This window comes from Erpetoichthys calabaricus, chromosome 3, assembly GCF_900747795.2.
Source record: "Erpetoichthys calabaricus chromosome 3, fErpCal1.3, whole genome shotgun sequence".
Lineage (NCBI taxonomy): Eukaryota > Metazoa > Chordata > Cladistia > Polypteriformes > Polypteridae > Erpetoichthys > Erpetoichthys calabaricus.
The window spans coordinates 187,722,826-187,744,357 of NC_041396.2; the positions used below are offsets into that span (position 1 = coordinate 187,722,826).

At 40.3% G+C, this 21,532-nt stretch overlaps 1 protein-coding gene across 1 annotated transcript in view; it reads left to right on the top strand.

Moving 5' to 3' along the window:
* The window catches only part of ak9 (adenylate kinase 9), a 123,256-nt gene that overhangs the window by 79,839 nt on the left and 21,885 nt on the right, over nucleotides 1-21,532 (top strand). Inside the window, exons 25-30 of the mRNA XM_051924728.1 lie at nucleotides 12,701-12,816; nucleotides 13,029-13,248; nucleotides 13,799-13,867; nucleotides 15,659-15,910; nucleotides 16,930-17,148; nucleotides 17,244-17,457. Coding sequence (XP_051780688.1) covers nucleotides 12,701-12,816; nucleotides 13,029-13,248; nucleotides 13,799-13,867; nucleotides 15,659-15,910; nucleotides 16,930-17,148; nucleotides 17,244-17,457 — 1,090 coding nt within the window. The remainder of the gene's footprint in view (nucleotides 1-12,700; nucleotides 12,817-13,028; nucleotides 13,249-13,798; nucleotides 13,868-15,658; nucleotides 15,911-16,929; nucleotides 17,149-17,243; nucleotides 17,458-21,532) is intronic.

Below are 21,532 nucleotides of genomic sequence, written 5' to 3' on the forward strand. Positions count from 1 at the left end.
CAGAGTCACCCAGGGGGGTTGCCACCAAGTGGTCCGGGGGAGGTACTGTGCAGCCCATACTTGATCCCCTAGAACATATACAGAAGGGGCATCCCGGCTGGGCATGGGCCCCAGCCGTCCATCACAATCTCAAACTATTGAATTAAAACATGAATGCTGTCAAAACAAAACAATGCAATTACAAATACACAGATATTACTTATTCATTTGTCATTTTGTTATATGTCACTGTTTCACTTCGCAAGAGTATTCACATGTCCAGTTGCATGTGTGATGTGTTTTTTAGTTAGTGAGATGACTGGCACTGCGTGAGATGACTGGCACTGCATGGAGTCAACAAGAGAGGTGTATGGTGGAGTGTAGCCACTTAGGTTCACTCTTATGGAGTGTGAGACTTGCCCGGACACCACCAGCTGGAAACCACATCTTTATAAAATTCACACGTTTATTCATCCACAAATAAACAGAGGTTTACAGTCCCAAACACCAACACAATAATAATAATAATAATTCATTACATTTATATAGCGCTTTTCTCAGTACTCAAAGCGCTATCCACACAGGGAGGAACGGGAAGCGAACCCACAATGCACTCAGCACTAATCACCACTATAAGGGCTTCTCTCTCTCAGTCCTTAGCCGCCTTTCTTCTCCTCCCGGGAGCTTTGTCCTACTCCCACTCCTGACTCAAGCTTCCCGACTGTAGGAAGGCGGCCCCTTTTATACCAACCCAGATGTGCTCCAGGTGGCTGATGACGTCCTTCCGGCAGCACTTCCTGGTATGGCGGAAGTGCTGCCCTTTGCACCGGAAGCACTCCGGGCGTCCCTGGCAGGTTCCTCTGCTATCTTGCCGAGTGTGGCAGAAGTAACTATTTCCGGGTTCCACGAGGCGTAAGGCACCCCTTGGCGGTGGCCATGGGTCCCAATGAGTTAAAACCTTTTTACTCTTCTCCCGTGGCCTTTTCCTAGTCCAGGGCGGTTGCCCCCTCGTGACCTGGAAGATATAAAGTCCACCTTCCGGTCCTTCCAGGCGTCCCGGCTGGGTAAGGACCCCAGCAATCTGTGACAGGAGTCATTTAAATGTTCATCTGTCAGTCTTGTTCTGAACTTTGATTTCATGACATTCATGTCAGAAAAGGGAGACTCATAGAGGTATGTAGACCCAAACAAAGCAGACATTTTCAGAAATGCTTAGTGAAGATTCTTGTAAGTTATCTGGCTCGACTAAGCTCCAGAAATGCTGAGAATACTGTTGAGACTTTAACTGCACATTATTTTGAAGGTTTACTAATATATAATATATAAAATCCAATGTCTGTATGTCTGTCTGCTTTTCATGAAAGAACTACTTAACGAATTTAGATTGGGTTTTTTCTACAATTTGCTAGAACATTCCGGTTGATTTTGCGAGTTCTCTCATTTCGCTATGTATCATAGTTCGCTTGCGGTACCAATTTATTTGCGTGAATCCGAGAAACACGCAGTGGGCCAAGGGGAGGGGGGGCCTTCCTCACTCATTCACTAGCTTCGGGGCATGTTCCTTAACTCCGCTTAGCTAGCGAACGAGAGAACAATTAAATTCACCTTTGTTTGATATTTAAAATAAAGTGTTACTTAGGTCTTGATGAGTTTGAGTCCAGATATTCTCTTAAGTGTATGCCACTTTGAAAAGATAGATTGCAATTCAGATTGTGGATTGTGATTTTGTTTTAAAAAAGATTGTGATATGATTTTTTGGAAAGGTTGCCCACCCCTAATTTGACTAATCAAGTTTTCAAATTTATGTAGGATTCATTAACCCTTTGGCGAGCTACTTGGAACGGGGTTGCGAGCTACCGGTAGCTCACGAGTGACGTGTTGGAGACCCCTGGGTTAGAGACTGTGGCATTGATCAAAAAAAAGGAGACAGAGCTGGAGGTGGCAGTGTTAAAGATGTTAAGATTTGCATTGAGTGTGACGAGGATGGACAGGTTTAGAAATTAGTACATTAGAGGGTCAGCTCCCATTGGATGGTTTGGAGTCAAAGTCAGAGAGGCGAGATTGCGTTGGTTTAGACATGTGCAGAGGAGTGATCCTGGGCATATTGGGAGAAGCATGTTAAGGATGGAGCTGCCAGGCAGGAGGAAAGAAGAAGGCCTAAGAGAAGGTTTATGGATGTGATGAGAGAGGACATGCAGGTGGTGAGTATAACAGAGCAAGATGCAGAGGACAGGAAGATATGAAAAAGATGATCCACTGTGGCGACCACTAATGGAAGTAGCCAAAAGAAGAAAAGAAGAAGTTAAGGATTTTTCTCTTTTGGTGTAGTTTAATTTCTTTATTTTGGCAAAGTTCTTGCTTGATTTTGTCATTTGTAAGTTTAGTCATGGTTTTATTTTGCTCCTTGTGTTTAACTTCCTGCTCCTGGCATGTTAATTTAATTAAATATGCAATTGTTTGGTTTAATATGTTTATTTTTTAATAAATCAACTGAAACATAATTAGTGGTTTTCAAGGAGCTTGGGAGCTTTTTTTTTAAGTTTTAGCCTATCACACTAGTGATAAATTGCAATGCTTGAGACAACAGAGAAACCATCTCAGATGTGGAAAACTAAGGGTCCTTTTGGTACCTCATGATTTCAGTACTGTGGGTAGACACTTAGAGTAGTAGAACACCTCATTCAGAGGTATAATCTCTGTTAAGTTTGTCTAGGAGTACCACTGCAGAGTCACACGAGATAAGTCCTACGCTTCACATCAATTCCATTCAATTGTTTCTTTCTGTGCCACTCTTCACTAGGTGCAAACTCAAAGCACATACACATATATATAACAATCCTTTTCTAATAGTAAACTTTTAAACCATACTGTTTTTATATACATAAACACACAAATCATGTTGTACACACAGTAAAACAATTGATCTCAATAATTAACATAAACAAGTCATAAGTCCTGTGAAAATGATAGCTGAGATATGGCCATTTTATGAGAAATTAGAGGAAAAGAACAACTTAATTGCCTTCCAAAAAATACATATCTTGGGAATTCACAGGTAAACACAGTAAATTATGTCACAGTCACGGTCAGATTTCTGTAGTTGGATGGCCACCTACCCACCCTTGCCTCCTAGGCATTTTAAATAAGTACAGTATGAGTTGAACAGTGTAATTCCTTCTACTAAGCTCCAAGTGTCTTTATGTCATGTCTCATGAGCAGTAATTGTCATTTTCAAAGCAGTAGTGGCAGCAAGTTCAGCAGAAGGATAGTGAGAAGAAAAACAGAATAAAGGGGTCAGTAATACGTAATAATGGACAAGTTTTTAATTTTTGAGAAAATGACTAAGAAATGTAGTTGCAATATGAACAGCTTGTCATTGTCTCTAATTAGAGCATACTAAAGCAATAAGTCTTCAGGCAGAATTTAAATGCTGAGACAGATGGGGCATCTCTTCACAACATAGGAACCCCAAAGCTAAAAGCTCGCCAACCCACTGATTTTACTAATACTTGGAATCTTCAATAGACCAACGTCTTGAAACCATAATTTATGCTCAGGTATTGTTAAGGTTTGTTATTTAAGTAGGGACCAAGGCATTCTAAGCTTTCCTCTGCAAGAAGAAGGATTTTAGAGTCATGTGCTATAAACTCACCTGGAAGCCACTGTACATTTTTAGGAACTGCAGTTATATGGCTGTATTTTCTTGTTCTAGTACTGATTTTTCCAGCAACATTTTGAATTAAATGAAAGCTATATATGGAATTATGTGAAATTATCATCACATTTCTGTATATTCGGAAATTGATTTGAAAAATATAAAGTAAACCACTCAAGAACAGTGCCTTAGTCTGCGTTTATACTTAACGCAAGTGGTGTACTGTTTATACTTGCACATGTTCTTTATGCAAATCTGGAGGATTCCAACAGGTGGTAGTGCAAGATATTATCAAGGTGTGAAAACGACGGTCACCTTTGCTGTGTTGTGAATTGCCCGAAATATCCATTAAATTCCTAGGACACCTTCCCACAACATCTTTGAAAAGGATGTATGTTTAATGATTACATCCATCAATCCAGGTACACACCCATTGCAGCAAGCATTGCGCGTGAGGCAGAAACAATCCCTGGATGGGGCATCGGCTCATTGCAAGGTGAATACAAGCACTCAAATACTCTAGCGTCATTCTAGCCTCAGCAAAACCCCAAACCTGCATGTCCTTGGAAGGAAACCTGAGCACACTATGGAAACCCACCATGAAAACATGAAAAATCCAGGCTAGGAATACCAGGGATGTGACTCCCTGCGAGGCAGCAGCGCTACCGCTCCTTCACCGTGCCGGCCCCACATATGTAATTACTAGCAAAATACCCGCACTTCGCAGCGGAGAAGTAGTGTGTTAAAGAGGTTATGAAAAAGAAAAGGAAACACTTTAAAAATAATGTAACATGATTGTCAATGTAATTGTGTTGTCATTGTTATGAGTGTTGCTGTCATATATATATATATATATATATATATATATACACACACACACACACACATAAACATATATATACATATACATATATACATATATATACAGTACATATCTATATATACACATATCTACATACATACATATATATATATACATATACATATCCACATATATATCTATCTATCTATCTATCTATATACATATATATATATACACATATCAACATATATATACACATACATATACACACATACATACACACACACATATACATATATACATATACACATACATACATACACATACATATATATATACATACATACATACATACATACACACACACATATATATACACAGACACATATATATATACATATATATTTATATATCTACATATATATATATACACATATCTACATATCTACATATATATACACATATATATATACATATCTACATATATATATACACATATATATACATATCTACATATATATATATATATATATATATATATATATATATATATATATATATAGCTGATTACCCAGTGGCTTCGCTCACTGAGTGCAAGAGAAAAAAATAAAATGTATCCATCCATCCATCCATTGTCTCCCGCTTATCCGAGGTCGGGTCGCGGGGGCAGCAGCTTGAGCAGAGATGCCCAGACTTCCCTCTCCCCGGCCACTTCTTCTAGCTCTTCCGGGAGAATCCCAAGGCGTTCCCAGGCCAGTCGAGAAACATAGTCCCTCCAGCGTGTCCTGGGTCTTCCCCGGGGCCTCCTCCCGGTTAGACATGCCCGGAACACCTCACCAGGGAGGCATCCAGGAGGCATCCTGATCAGATGCCCGAGCCACCTCATCTGACTCCTCTCGATGCGGAGGAGCAGAGGCTCTACTCTGAGCCCCTCCCAGATGACTGAGCTTCTCACCCTATCTTTAAGGGAGAGCCCAGACACCCTGCGGAGGAAACTCATTTCAGCCGCTTGTATTTGCGATCTCGTTCTTTCGGTCACTACCCATAGCTCATGACCATAGGTGAGGGTAGGAACATAGATTGACTGGTAAATTGAGAGCTTCACCTTGCAGCTCAGCTCCTTTTTCACCACGACAGACCGATGCAGAGCCCTCATTACTGCGGATACCGCACCGATCCGCCTGTCGATCTCACGCTCCATTCTTCTCTCACTCGTGAACAAGACCCCGAGATACTTGAACTCCTCCACTTGGGGCAGGATCTCGCCACCAACCCTGAGAGGGCACTCCACCCTTTTCCGGCTGAGGACCATGGTCTCGGATTTGGAGGTGCTGATTCTCATCCCAGACGCTTCACACTCGGCTGCGAACCGATCCAGAGAGAGCTGAAGATCACAGCCTGATGAAGCAAACAGGACGACATCATCTGCAAAAAGCAGTGACCCAATCCTGAGCCCACCAAACCGGACCCCCTCAACGCCCTGGCTGCGCCTAGAAATTCTGTCCATAAAAGTTATGAACAGAATCGGTGACAAAGGGCAGCCCTGGCGGAGTCCAACTCTCACTGGAAACGGGTTCGACTTACTGCCGGCAATGCGGACCAAGCTCTGGCACCGATCGTACAGGGACTGAACAGCCCTTATCAGGGGGGCCGGTACCCCATACTCTCGGAGTACCCCCCACAGGATTCCCTGAGGGACACGGTCGAATGCCTTTTCCAAGTCCACAAAACACATGTAGACTGGTTGGGCAAACTCCCATGCACCCTCCAGGACCCTGCTAAGGGTATAGAGCTGGTCCACTGTTCCGCGACCAGGACGAAAACCACACTGTTCCTCCTGAATCCAAGGCTCGACTATCCGACTGACCCTCCTCTCCAGGACCCCTGAATAGACTTTTCCAGGGAGGCTGAGGAGTGTGATCCCTCTGTAGTTGGAACACACCCTCCGATCCCCCTTCTTAAAGAGGGGGACCACCACCCCGGTCTGCCAATCCAGAGGCTCTGTCCCTGATGTCCATGCGATGTTGCAGAGGCGTGTCAGCCAAGACAGTCCTACAACATCCAGAGCCTTGAGGAACTCTGGGCGTATCTCATCCACCCCCGGGGCCCTGCCACCAAGGAGTTTCTTGACCACCTCGGTGACCTCAGTCCCAGAGATGGGGGAGCCTACCTCTGAGTCCCCAGGCTCTGCTTCCTCATTGGAAGGCATGTTAATGGGATTGAGGAGGTCTTCGAAGTATTCCCCCCACCGACCCACAATGTCCCGAGTCGAGGTCAGCAGCGCACCATCCCCACCATATACAGTGTTGACACTGCACGGCTTCCCCTTCCTGAGACGCCGGATGGTGGACCAGAATCTCCTCGAAGCCGTCCGAAAGTCGTTCTCCATGGCCTCCCCAAACTCCTCCCACGCCCGAGTTTTTGCCTCAGCAACCACCAAAGCCGCATTCTGCTTGGCCTGCCGGTACCTATCAGCTGCCTCCGGGGTCCCACAGGACAAAAGGGTCCTGTAGGACTCCTTCTTCAGCTTGACGGCATCCTTCACCGCCGGTGTCCACCAACGGGTTCGGGGATTGCCGCCACGACAGGCACCGACCACCTTACGGCCACAGCTCTGGTCAGCTGCCTCAACAATAGAGGCACGGAACATGGCCCATTCGGACTCAATGTCCCCCACCTCCCTCGGGATGTGGTCGAAGTTCTGCCGGAGGTGGGAGTTGAAGCTACTTCTGCCAGACGTTCCCAGCAGACCCTCACAACACGTTTCGGCCTACCACGCCTGACCGGCATCCTCCCCCACCATCGAAGCCAACTCACCACCAGGTGGTGATCAGTTGACAGCTCCGCCCCTCTCTTCACCCGAATGTCCAAGACATGTGGCCGCAAGTCCGACGACACGACCACAAAGTCGATCATCGAATTGAGGCCTAGGGTGTCCTGGAGCCAAGTGCACATATGAACACCCCTATGCTTGAACATGGTGTTCGTTATGGACAATCCGTGACGAGCACAGAAGTCCAATAACAAAACACCGCTCGGGTTCAGATCAGGGGGGGCCATTCCTCCCAATCACGCCCTTCCAGGTCTCACTGTCATTGCCCACGTGAGCACTGAAGTCTCCCAGCAGAACGAGGGAGTCCCCAGAAGGTATGCCCTCTAGCACCCCCTCCAGGGACTCCAAAAAGGGTGGGTACTCCGAACTGCTGTTCGGTGCATACGCACAAACAACAGTTAGGACCCGTCCCCCCACCCGAAGGCGAAGGGAGGCTACCCTCTCGTCCACCGGGGTAAACCCCAATGTATAAAATGTAGTATGTATAAAATAAGTTTGTTAATTGCCAAATTTATTTTTCCACAAATAAAGAGCACTTACAATAACATTAAATCAATATAAACAACATTAACATCATTATCATATGAGAATATGAAGTAATATATAAGAAACACATTGCATATAAATATAAATTATTAAACAGTAAAATCTTCTTCTATAATTCGCTACCGTGGCTATTCATTTGTCTGTCCAGGATTTTAAATCACCTGTAGCTCGCAAACCGTTTCACCTATTGACTTGAAATTTGGTACACATATACTACGTCACGTCTACTATTCGCTTTCGGGGTGATGGGTTTATTACTCTTTTTATCTTTATTTTATTTTATTGTAGAATCAACTCACAGCTGCGCGCACCAGTGTGGCCATGGCGGATGCGTACGGGTGCCGTTTTCATTCCCTACCACCTTCGCTAATCATTCTTGAGGCAGATTGAAGACTTAAGTGCCAGCTTAACTGAAAAATTAAAGAAAACATACTAAGTTATCGCAACACAAAAACTAACTTAATCAGTTTTAACGGGAAAAGATGCCGACAAAAGAAGAGAAGCAGCGGGACGCTAGGGTGAAGAGCTGCTCATTAAGCAGCAAGCGCATCAACCTCTGAGCAAACGAATGGTAAACGTACAGAGAAAGAGGATAAATAACATGAATGCTCATGTCAAGTGTATTCACTCCACGTTATCGTGCAGTGCGCTGTTACTGGTATTTTGATAAAAGAATTTGAACAACATGTAAGAAGCGTATAAATTATTAAACAGTAAAACATTAACATTTAAGAAGTAAAGATACATTGTGCTTTCGGGTATAGTACATTTTTTGTTTGCCCATTACATGCATAAATGTATAAATTTTTGGTGTACCTACCCGAGAACACGCGACATGACCCGGCAGTTAAAAGTTTCTCGCTCCAGCAATTTTAACTCTGTTACAAAGTCATTCAAAGTCTCGTTTATACCTCGTGTCTTCTCACTAAACTTGTATCTCGCGAATATGATATTGCAAACGGCAGCGGGAGCGTTTCTATAAACTCAATTTAAACTTACGGTTTACACCGTGCTTTGAAGATGCATAGTACGCGACACGTGTTTCGCCATAATTGTGGGCTCATCAGGCGTACACATTCACTGCACTCCCTTACGGGAATCGAACCTCGGACGTCAGCGCTAGAGGCGAAGCCCCTAACGTTGTGCCACGGCGTGTGGTTCGTTCATTTGACAGCATGTAGATCGGGGTAATTACATTGCAGGCGTTCGTAATCTGATTCACAATCTGATTGTATGGGTGGTTACCTACCAGGTAACGCTTGTGGTTGGTCAGCAAGTCGGCTAACTTCTGCCATGGTGCCCTCTTTCAGTTGCGAGAAGCAGATCATAGAATGGTTGAAATAGTTTAATATATATAGCAAAATCCCCGCGCTTCGCAGGGGCAAATATGGTATTGCAAACGGCAGTGGGAGCGTTTCTATAAACTTAATTTAAAGTTACGGTTTATACCGTGCTTTGTTTCATATTCTTTTCCTACCTTATCAATTGTGTAATGTGTTTTTTGAACAGGTTTGATTCATCGAAGTGATCACTCCTGTTGCGTTCAGTCACTTCACGTGAGCCGCTCTCTTGTGTGATGTTGCGATGTCCACGGGTTTATTTAATGTTAGCTAAGACCCGGCAGGTAAAAGTTTCTCGCTACAGCAATTTTAACTCTGTTACAAAGTGATCCAAACTCTCGTTTATACCTCGTGTCTTCTCATTAAACTTGTATCTCGCGAATATGGCATTGCAAACGGCAGCGGGAGCGTTTCTATAAAGGTAATTTAAACTTACGATTTACACCGTGCCCGGCAGTTAAAAGTTTCTCGCTACAGCAATTTTAACTCTGTTACAAAGTGATCCAAATTCTCGTTTATACCTCATGTCTTCTCATTAAACTTGTATCTCGCGAATATGGCATTGCAAACGGCAGCGGGAGCGTTTCTATAAAGTTAATTTAAGGTTACGGTTTACACCGTGCTTTTTTATACCTGGTGTCTTCTCATTATACTTGTATCTCGCGAATATGGTATTGCAAATGGCAGTGGGAGCGTTTCTATAAACTTTAATTTAAACTTACGGTTTACACCGTGCTTTTTTATACCTCGTGTCTTATGAAGATGCTTGTATGCGTCACTCGCTCACTTCTTTGGGGCTCCTCCTTCTTTTCTACGTACTGAGTTCACAGTCAGTTCACGTTCTTATGTGGGAGGCGTGATGACGCGACACGCAACTCCGCCTCTCACGGCCATCGAGCTGCACTCCATTCCAGTATATGAACAAAAAAGAGGTTCCAGTTATGACCATTACGCGTAGAATTTCGAAATGAAACCTGCCTAACTTTTGTAAGTAAGCTGTAAGGAATGAGCCTGCCAAATTTCAGCCTTCCACCTACACGGGAAGTTGGACAATTAGTGATGAGTGAGTCAGTCAGTCAGTCAGTCAGTCAGTCAGTCAGTCAGTGAGTCAGTGAGGGCTTTGCCTTTTATTAGTATAGATTAACAGTATTAATTAAATGAAGTTAACAATTTATCTGTAAAATGTAACATACATGCTTTAACACATTTCATCATGAAAGTGATATCAAGTGAATTCTAAGGATTCTAAATGTGCAGAGAACTGGAATATCATAAATTTAATGTGTTCTGTGTGGCAATCACTGTCTGCCGTTGCTGTCAGTGCAGGAGAAAGCCCAAGAAGCACATAGCAATTAACAACTGGGTCAGTGTTCAGATGACGTTTACAACATTCAACTTTAATGACAAAATAAACTACAGATTAAAGTTGAAATTTTCACTTTAGTCACCTTTTATTGGCTAACTAAAAAAGATTACCAATATGCAAGCTTTCGAGGCAATGTAATCCTGAAGAAGCGGCCTGAGTTGCTTTGAAAGACTGCATATTGTAATCTTCTTTAGTTAGCCAATAAAAGGTGTCATTTTACTTGACTTCTCACTACATTCATAATGGCTAACACGGTACAACACCCTAGCACTTTAGTCACAAAATAGACCTTTTTTCTTCACTGTGTCCATAATTTTTTTTCTCTGTGACTCAAATACACTTCCATACATTCCAATGCTGTTGCAAAGGTGCAAGAAATAAATGAAGAAAGGCATCACAATATATATTTGTAGGTCAGCATTTAAGTTTGATGATTTGCTTCACCACATCAAAGCATTCATCAAACATCAAAACACACACATTGATCCTGTAGGATCTACAAAGTGGCTTGCTGTCACATGTTGATAGTAAACAAAGTCACTCACATTATGTTCCAACTTGAACACACTGTGCCCCCTGATTTTTTTGCTGGTACTGCAACTTGGACACATGTTTCTTTAGTTTCTGAGGATGTGCTGAGAGGACGCATCAAATGACCGCTGGGAACACATGGCAGCCATGATGCAAGTGCGTACGCATTCTGAGCGTGAAGTACAAACTGGCCATAAGAATCCAACAGAATTTTCAAGTCTGTGTAATTAAATTGAGTAGTCAATAGCATGAAAGGATGCCTGCACTTAAATCTAGCAACATAATAACTTGTAGCATTTCCTTCATCAGAAGACATTAAAACGTAATTGACGACACAAATTAATATTAGTGTGAAAATTAGCTGGAATTTCTTAATTATATTGGAATAAGTGCACCTTTTTCACATACAGTATGTTAAAAAGAAATTGTTCTATAATTATAAGCCATATTTTGGTCTAAATCTGATGTTTTTTTTTTCAAAAAGGGTCTACAATCAATACTTTTAGCATCAGGAACTGTGCCAGCCAGTAAATATCTATTGATAATGTTAGAACAGTGATTGAGATTTTCTCTAGTTTTGATGGACTCTGTCTAAGGTACAAATACTAAGTTTCATTTTAAAAATGTCCTATTATAAAGATAAATTGCTAAGGTGGCACACAAGCAATAATAGAATTTAACACCTTAATATTAAGTTTTAGGTATATATTGTTATGTGTACAAAGTAAGTGAAATTCTTACTGGTATGTGCTTATCAACATGCAAATGTCACCACTGTCCCGAGCCTTTTATGTTTGTTACAATAAGTAAGTTACACCAAAACTTTTGTTCCAGCTTACTTTAAAGAAGTACCTTGCCTTGAGTTTGTGAAAGAACTTGGGAATCTAAGATCATACCCATTTTGTCAATAAAGAAGTTCATAAAACCTGTGTTTCTAATGTGTCTAGGGATTTTGCATTGCAGTTCAGAATTCCCTTTTGTCAAATTATGAACTGTTCTAAACATTACACAAGAATTATTTCTGTTTTTATCTATTATTCTTAAGTAGTATTCATAGAAGTTCAGAAAATTAACTTTTTTATATAGTTTTTAACACTGTCTGTCCATGCTGTTCAGAAGATCTTAATTTTTTTGCTGTCCATCTAGCTCTAGATTAACTCCTAATTTACACTCTGATTCAGTAAAAGTAATGGTCATTCTATCTGAATTACAAAGTGACAGAAGGTGGTTGTGGTCTCCATCAATGCCCCCAACAAATAGCATTTCTGTTAAACAGAAAAACAAAAAAAGAAAATAAAGTAAAACAACGAAAAAGGGAGATTAACCTTATCCAGAACCTGAGAAAGCAAAAGTTTAGCTTGTATATGAGAGAAAAAAGGCTTTTGTTTGGGGAAAATGGATAAGCTGGCACATTGTTTTGAACAACAGCCAAATGAAACATTTCATTGTATCTGCATGTAGGGCATCACTTTAGAGGAATGGTGTCATTATGCATTTAATATTTCTGAATAAATGAAAGAGTCATCTTTGTATGATGAAGAATGTCAATAATTTATTTCAGTATTTTTTGAAGTACAGTTCCTCTGAACTATTGGATCATGATTTTTTAATTAAAATGATTGTTTGTCTTATGATCTGCATTATTTAGGTTCAGTTGAATGATGAGGAGGAAGCTATCAAATCTTTCCTGTTGGAAGGTGACACTTTGCCACCTGAGATACTTTACTTTGTTGTGCCCAAGTGGTGGAATAAAGAACCTTTCAAGTGAGTAGCATGAAAGCTGTTAGGCAAAAAACTTTGTCTTTGCTTTGAATTCTCCTAGAGATGCAGATTGTGGTAGTACTGTTTTTCCTTTCTTACAACTATAATTTGGACTACAGGGCACATGGCAGTCTCTTTCATTACGGTTTTCTCTGTTTAAGGTTTATCATGCTCTTAGATTCCATAATGCAGTTGTTACTGATTTGTTTTGACAGATCAACAGGTTTTGTGCTTGAAGGATTTCCACTATCCACTGAGGACACCCAGTACCTTCTCGAGTCTGGACTGTTCCCAGATACTGTTTTGATTATGTCAGTAGATTTCAGTGACATTTTAAAACGCCTGCTTCCTCCTCTAATGAATAAATGGCGAATTAAGAGAAATCAAAAGATGGCACGTACCAGGATTGCTAAAGAAATTAAGCAAAAAAGGCGGGTGAGTTATAAACTATTCAGATATACCATAGAAAATTTGAGTCACCAGAATCCATATTCAAATTTTAAAAAGGGCACAAATAAATATTCTGATCCAAATAACATTTTTTCTTTCTGCCTTTCAACTACAATTACATTTTCATCTCCTACAAGCTCTTTTATAACTGCTTTTTAATACAAAGATACTTGAATTGAAGAGCTCAGTTCCAAAATCAGCTAAGTACAAAACATAAATTTTGGAGATAAATAGGAAAATCTGGGTCCGTAAACAGATTTTGAAACTAAATCCCTAAAACTATAGCGCTATACTGTTACAATTAGCAGGTTTTGAAGCTCAAACATATTTTCGGCGCATGACCAACTGCATGAAAAGTCACAATCACGTGTTCACTAAATTTTACCAAAAGGTATAATTAGCAGATTTTGGAACTCACATCTTCAATTTGTTTGTTTTTCCATATGGATATAAATAAGCTAAAATGTCTGTGTATAAACATAACTGGTTGTACAGTTATTTTCATCTTTATTCTTCAAATGGTTCTTGATTTCAGGAAGAAGCAATTGCTAAAAGGAGAGCAGAACTGATAGCTGAACATGCTGAAAAGAAGGCAGCTCAAAAAGTAAGAGAGTGAGAGCTATTTAGTGACTCACAGCAGAGATCTATGATACAGTGTCAGTGTATCTCACTAATGAAAAGAGACCCTGAATTAACTCTTTGCAAGGTTTAACTGCTTACTTTTGCTTATGTGAAAGTGTGTAATGTATGAATTGAACAGATTGAAAGTCCAGAAAAGTTGTTAATTTAAGCAGGGGTTGAGGTGTGCAAGTGTTTTCCTTTAAGGGTCCAGCCAAAAAAAAAAAAAAGATCAAAGCAAGGATCTTCAGAATAAATTTTTAAACTTTTTACCAAAACAGGAATTCTTAACCAGAATTTTTTTTTTCTAAGTAGTTCTTAATTTGTTTGGACATTAGTCTCTCATTATATTTTCTGAAAGATTTCACAAAGTTCTAGTACTTGCTTGTATATCATGGGTGCTATGAAGTCACCGGTCACATGGCAAACCTAGCAACTGCACAGCATCATAGTGATCAGACAAGGTGGCAATGAATATGCAAATTGTCATAAAGATAATTTTAACTCTCGTTTTCTGACTTTGCATTGTATTTTTTGTGCATTATTCTTTATTTTTCAGACCTCCTACATATTTGATTGGTTTTATATGGATGTGGCCATGTTTACTGTTACTCTCCTGGTTGCTAACACATTTACGTCACAGACCATATGACAGCACTATTTTAGATGGAGTCATGTAGCTTTTGCTATAGAAGTTTTGAAATATTTCCTGAAAACTTTGCAGAATTTTCTGATCCTTCTTTTTAATTTGGGATCAAATCTTTTCTAGTTTGGCCTCAAGAGAACATTATTTTGACTCAGAAGGAAGCAGATTTTGAGGCAGACCTGGAGATGTGCAAAAAAGCAGTTACAACTTTTTTGGATCATCTCTTTGATTCATTATTTCCTGATCACAAGTCACTACATTGCCTTTCGGCATCCAGTTTCCACCTTGGTACTAACACAAACAACCACACAAAATGGTAGTGCCCAAAGAAAAACAAAGACAAAAAATGGCGATACGGTGACATCACAATAATGATAAACATATTTTTAAAAAATAGACAATTAGTAGTTTTCTGGAAGCTAAACAGAACAACTTAAAATGGCTCTAAAACAGAGCTGAACTCTTGGGACGCTTCGTCTATAAGGCCAATTGACCAGATTGCCATGGGGAGGTTAGGTTTGGTATAACCATCCTCATGACGTGACTGTATCAATTAAAGAAGTAATCAAGTCTTCTTGACATCAAACTAACCAAGATGACAGGTTCATAGAACCACAGTTATACATTCCTTGTTCTATGTCACTAAATCTTTGGTGCCAGTGGATCGATGTCATCAACTCTAGCCATCTTTGTTAGCTATTACATATCAAGTGGAAAGACATGATAAGCAATGAGGAGATTAAAAGACAAACAGAAAAATCATCTCTATTAGTGCTCATCAGATGTTGCTGACTCTTCTGTCATGGACTTGAGAAGAATGTGGGGTCATTATCATCCTTTCAGTGTGATAATGATCCAAAGAACACTAGCAAAAATATCAAGGAATGTCAATGAAGAATTGGAGAGTTATGGACAAGGTTAAGTGGCTGCAGTCTGCTGAGAAACTGAAGTTTCAGACTTAAAACCAGATATTAGAAGATATTCCAATTTACATCTCTTTTTCAGTTTATTAAGTTTCCCAATTCACTGCCACAGCCATGTTAAATTAATCTTGCATTGAAAACAAATGTGCAAATAATTAAGAAAAATGTATGTGAATATGTTCTTATGGTTTGATCCTCTATACTGCAGGCTGAAAAAGCTAGTCAGGAAAAAGATAATGAAGAAGAGCCAAAAGACGAAGAGGATGATTGGGAGGGGGAGGAGGAGGACGAGGACGAACCAGATGATATGAATGAGATTGAAGAAGCCCTGCAGGATGAGTTTCCTCCTGAGGAAGAGGAAGAGGAAGAAGATGAGCTGGAAGCTGATGCAGCTGATCGCATGGAAACAAACATGACAGAGCGATTTGAGAAAGAAATCGGCAACATTGAGTCCATCCAGGTACTTTCATCCTCAAAGAATATAATGTCTGGGTAACTCCATTTTGCTGTGTACCATATGACTAAAGAGTATATTTGCTGTCATAGAATACCATGCAATACATCACAGTTGTGATTTGATTATATTACTTGGGACTAGTATGGGCTGTAAATTGCAAATATTAAAGGTTGCAAAAATGGTTTTCAGAGATACATGGTGGCAAAATGGGTAGCACAGCTACTTCAAGGATCCAGCATCTTAGATTCAAACCCTGCTTGCACAGTTTTCCTTCCATATACTCCAGTTTTCTTTCCATATCCTCACAGACATGCACCTAATGTCATTTAGTAATTTCAAAAGGGCCTTCTGTGGCGGGGGACTCTACTCTGGACTGGCTTCCTATCCGGGACTGTTTCCTACTTTGTGTCCAAGGCTGCAGAATAGTTTCTATCACTGCACAAACAAACCCTGAACTTGATTAAGCAGGTCTGAGATAAGATGAGATGATGACCTACAGGATTACGTTCTGTGAAGTTTGTATTTTTGATACATTAATTTTAACATCATTACATAATTAAAAAAAATTGTATTGGGTTACAATTAACTTAATGCCTACAGTATTTTTTACTATGTACAGTGTTTTGTGTTTTGCTTTATGAAGAATAGTAAGTATTTTCTGAAAGTTACAGACATGTATTCATTTACCCCATTTACAAAAGGAGGCCTCATAGATCCAGCATCTTGAGTTTATTTCATGAGCCTGGTCAGTCTTTTCTGAAGTTTGAATGTTCATTCCATGCCTCTGTTACTCTGTTTTTTTCTCCCACAATCCCAAGATATGTGCATGTTAGCTTGATTTCTGACTCATAATTGCCCCAGTGTAAATGTGAATGTGAGTGTACCCTGAATGAGATGTGCAAGTTAGAAAGTTAATGTTTGGGCAGACAATAATCTATAAGTTATATTGCCTTGTACAATACATACAGTATTTCAATATTTGTTCGTTCATATTTACAATATATATTTGTCTTTTTTTCAAGGAAATTCTTTCTGAGTACCATATTCCATACACCTCTATCAATGCAGGAAGAATGCCTCATGTTGTACGTTACCAGTTACTCACACGACTGAAGTCCTTTGTAGAGCACAGAGAGGCTCTTTTTGAAAAATGTATACCAGTCAGCTATAATTTAGCTCGCAAACTGGTCCAATGTTTATTTAAATTTCCTAGTGCTTTTGGATCCTGGGATCCTGTGAAGGTAAGATTTTATTCGCTTAACATAAAGTAAATGGTGTTGTGTTCCAATTGATGGTTATGATTAGAATATTTAGTTATTTTTATTTTCTTTTGCAGCTGAGTGAAGGAGATGTTATTCAGCCCATGCTGGGTCCACAAAACCCTAGCCATCCTGTAATCTATCGGCAGTTTGTTTATTTTTTGTCGTCTAAGCAGAACAGGGAGAAATTTATGATGAATCCACTTAAGTATATCCGTCAGCCAAAACCCAAACCATCAGTCCCCATCAAAATAGCCATCGTTGGACCACCAAAATCTGGAAAGAGTACAGGTACTAGAGAAATGACTTGACTACTAACCTCATGTGCCCTTTGTACATATTTGTTTTGGTTTTGTGTGTAGTGCGATGGGAAGCTTGGAAAGCAAGTGGAACACAAATTAAAAAATGGAGAAAACAAAGGCACAGGAAGGAGATTCCAGACCCAGAGAAAGAGGAAAACACATATAAGGCATACATCCATCAATGGGGAGAAATAAAAGTGTGACCTGGGGGGGAATCTATTAGTAGACAAGTGACACAACAAGTGACTGGTCACTCCTTGAAGGCAAGGCTACAGAAGGTTGGGCAGGAGGGAAAAGGTATTACATAGTCCCACCTTGAGAGTGGAACCGTGTTTTACTTTTTTTTCCCCACCAGTACATGAGGTTACACGAGGTCCATGAGTAGAAGGAGAGTCAGCCTGTCAAGGTAAAGCAACCTGCCAACTGCTGAGCAGTGCTGTTTCTTTAAAGTCTTATGGCTGCCAGATCACTGTGGCTGGTGACTATATTTACATTTACATCTATTTATATAGCAGATGCTTTTATCCAAAGAAGTTTACAAATGAGGTAAACATCAGTCTAGGAGACCTTTTAGGAACAGTGACTACATGACTTAATAGATTGATTCCTGGTCCAGTGTCAAGAGCGGGTGGAGATGAATGTTTAGCAAAGAGAAGAAGTGAGGTCAGGGTGTAAAGAGAGTAGTGGATGAAGAGGGCAAGTGGGCAAGCCACAAGGACACAAGATTCTGAACACAGGGAGGTAGATCCAAAGAGGCAACAGGATTTGTTGTTTTGTTCAACTTATTTATTACTTTGTATGCTACCTGTGTGTATCTGTCTCTTGTGTGTGTGTTTTTTTATTTAATGATTCACTTATTACTGTAACTTCTGGATGTCATGTCATCTTTTGAGTTGGAAGGTTGCTACAACAGCTTGCTTGCAGTAGAAATGAATGACTGATACTGATATCACATTTTAAGGAAAATAGTAAAATTTGAATATATCACATTATATTTGTCTTTGGAAAGCTAAGCAAAGCTTTATTTGTTTGGTTAGAGGGGAAGTTCTTTTACATGCGTATCATACTCCATAATGTTTTTGTTATGTGCACAATGACAACATTAAATACCCTTGATTTCTTCTCCCCTGCGGTGGGCTGGCGCCCTGCCCGGGGTTTGTTTCCTGCCTTGTGCCCTGTGTTGGCTGGGATTGGCTCCAGCAGACCCCCGTGACCCTGTAGTTAGGATAAAGCGGGTTGGATAATGGATGGATGGATTTCTTCTCCCACTTCTGGCACTGTCACATTTTGCCATTATTAACACCCCTATTATTATTTTATTAATTTTTATGAAAGGTGCAATTTTAATGCACAGCACTATTCTCCATCTTGAAATGTCAGTTCTCTCTATATCTGTGAGTATTGTCTTCAGAAATGACAACTTCTACAGTTACAGTATGTTTGTTGTGCAAATTAATTAAGCAAGCTGTGCTTAACTTACCACTATGTGTTCTTCTGTGAATTCTTAATCTCAACTTCCCAGAATTCTCATGTTTTATGCTGTTTCTCATGCTACTTATTTTTGTTCTTTCCAATTTTTTTTGTTGTTTATGATTTGCCGTTGGACTTGTCTGTAGGTTAAGTACATCGTATATACTTACCCTTGCTTTTGACATTCTTCATCTTGGCTCTAACTGCCTGTTTCTAAATGGAAGTCCAATTTTGGAACCTGTAACTGATTATCTCTCCCTGTCACATTCACCATGAGGCCTAATGGCCATGATGTCGGTTCAGCCCATGGGGGAAGGAGCCAAGCAAGGGTTTTGAACTGGAAGAGGCATATAGTGCCCTCCATAATGTTTGGGACAAAGGCATGTTTTTCCCTTGATTTACCCCTCTGCTCCACAGTTTAAAATTACAAATCAAACAATTTAGACATGATTAAAGTGCATATTACAGAATTTAATTTATGGGTATTTGTACACATGACTCCCCCTATTTCAGGGCACCATAATCCTTGAGACATTGCAAAGGCGGGTGTATTAAATCAGTCATATGTAGTACTTTGTTGCATATCCCTTGCATGCAATGACTGCTTGAAGCCTGTGATTCATAGACATCACCAGGTGCTGAGTATCTTCTTTGGTGATGCTCTGCCAAGCCTCTAATGCAGCAATCTTATATGCTGCTTGTTTTGGGGGCATGTTTTCTTTTTAGCATATGGAAGGCATGCTAAGTTGGATTTTAAATCGAGAGACCATCTTGGTCATTCAAGAATGTTCTGTTTTAGCTTTGAAAAACTCCTGAAACTCCTGTCTTAGCAGTATGAGTTTGGAAACATTTACTGGAAGTTGAGCAGATAAGATGTTTCTACAAACTTCAGAATTCATTGGACAACTTCCGTAATTGTGCCAGTACCTATGCCAGCCAGACATACCCTAACCATAACAATCTCATCACTATGTTTAACAGATGAGGTGGTATGTTTTGGTTCTTAGGCAGTTCCTTTTCATCTCCACACTTTGCTCTTGCCATCACTCTTATGCAGGTTCATCTTTGCCTCGTCTGTCCACAAGATCTTTTTCTAGAATTCTGCAGGCTCTTTTAAGTACTTTTTTGTAGACTGTAATCTGGCCATCCTGTTTTTGTGGCTAACTAGTGGTTTGCATCTTGCAGTATGGCCTCTGTATTTTTGTTCATGAAGTCTTCTGCAGATAGTAGTCTCTGACACATATATATCTGCCATCTGAAGACTGTTTCTGAACTTTTGGACAGGTGTTTAGGACTTTTTCTTTACCATAGTTAGGATATTTCAGTCAGCAGTGGTGGTCTTCCTTGGCCTACCAGTCCCTTTGCGATTACTGAGCTCACCAGTGTGTTCTTTCTTCTTAATGATATCCCTTTCGTAATCCTAAGGTTTTACTGATGTTCTGAATGGCTTTATTCTTGTTTTTCAACCTCATAATGGCTTCTTTGACTTTCATTGGCACAGCTGTTGTCCTCATGTTAAACAATGGCAACTACAGACTCCAAAGCTTTTCTGTGGGTAGAAGCAAGCCTAGGTATCTTATACCTGCACTAATGATGCAATGAAACACACCAAGTAATCACAAACACCTATGACGCCAAACATTATGGTGCACAGAAATAGGGGGACCATGTAAAAAAAGTGTTGACATTTCTACATGGTGTGACCGAAATGTAAGCCAATACCCTTAAATGAAAGTCTGCAATGTGCAGTTTAATCACTGTGGAGCAGAGGGCTAAATCAAGAAAAAACGTGTCTTTGTCCCAATAGAGGGCACTATTTATTAGTGCCTCTCCACTCAAGCCCACCCATTTTTTCAAAATGCTGAGGTAGTTGGTGAAGAAGGATGACTTTCTTGGGTGGGTTTTGCAAAAGCAATCAATAGGAAAAGGTTGTTTTCTGGAGTGGAGACAGAGATGGTTGACTGGGTGTTGTGGATGGTTCCCATGGGAGTTCATGAGATGGGAGAGCCCCCTGGTCTGCTGAATCTACTACTAAATGGGGCTAGTTATTAACCTACACAAATGGCTCTGGGGATGGTCAACATGATAATCTATGCTTAATATCTACTTCTGTACGTTTGACAGCAAGTAACTTCAAAACGATAGCACTCGACTGCAAGTACAGAACTATAACATAAGATGAAATTCTCAAACTCATTTTATCTAATTCACCTTCAAGAGGGGCCTGAGTCTATTCTGGCAGCATTGTGCTAACAAGGCAGGAACCAGTTACATGACATGACTTCTCGGTATGTCACACACACACCAACACTCAGACCAAACCAATTTAGAGTGATTAATTAACCTAATATGCGGGTGTTTGGGATGTAGGAGGAAAACTTCAATACCTGAAGAAAAGTCAAACCAGACAGAGAGAAAATATGCAGACACGCAGCTTGTTAGGATGAAAATATCTGGAACTATGCAGTTTACGTAATGCAATGCAAAGAAAAGCAAAATAACAAATTTGACCCACTTAGATGAGTATAGCCTTAAATCCTAAAATTAAGGAGTTTATTTTTGATGACATAAAAATATTTTCTTACTATTTTAAG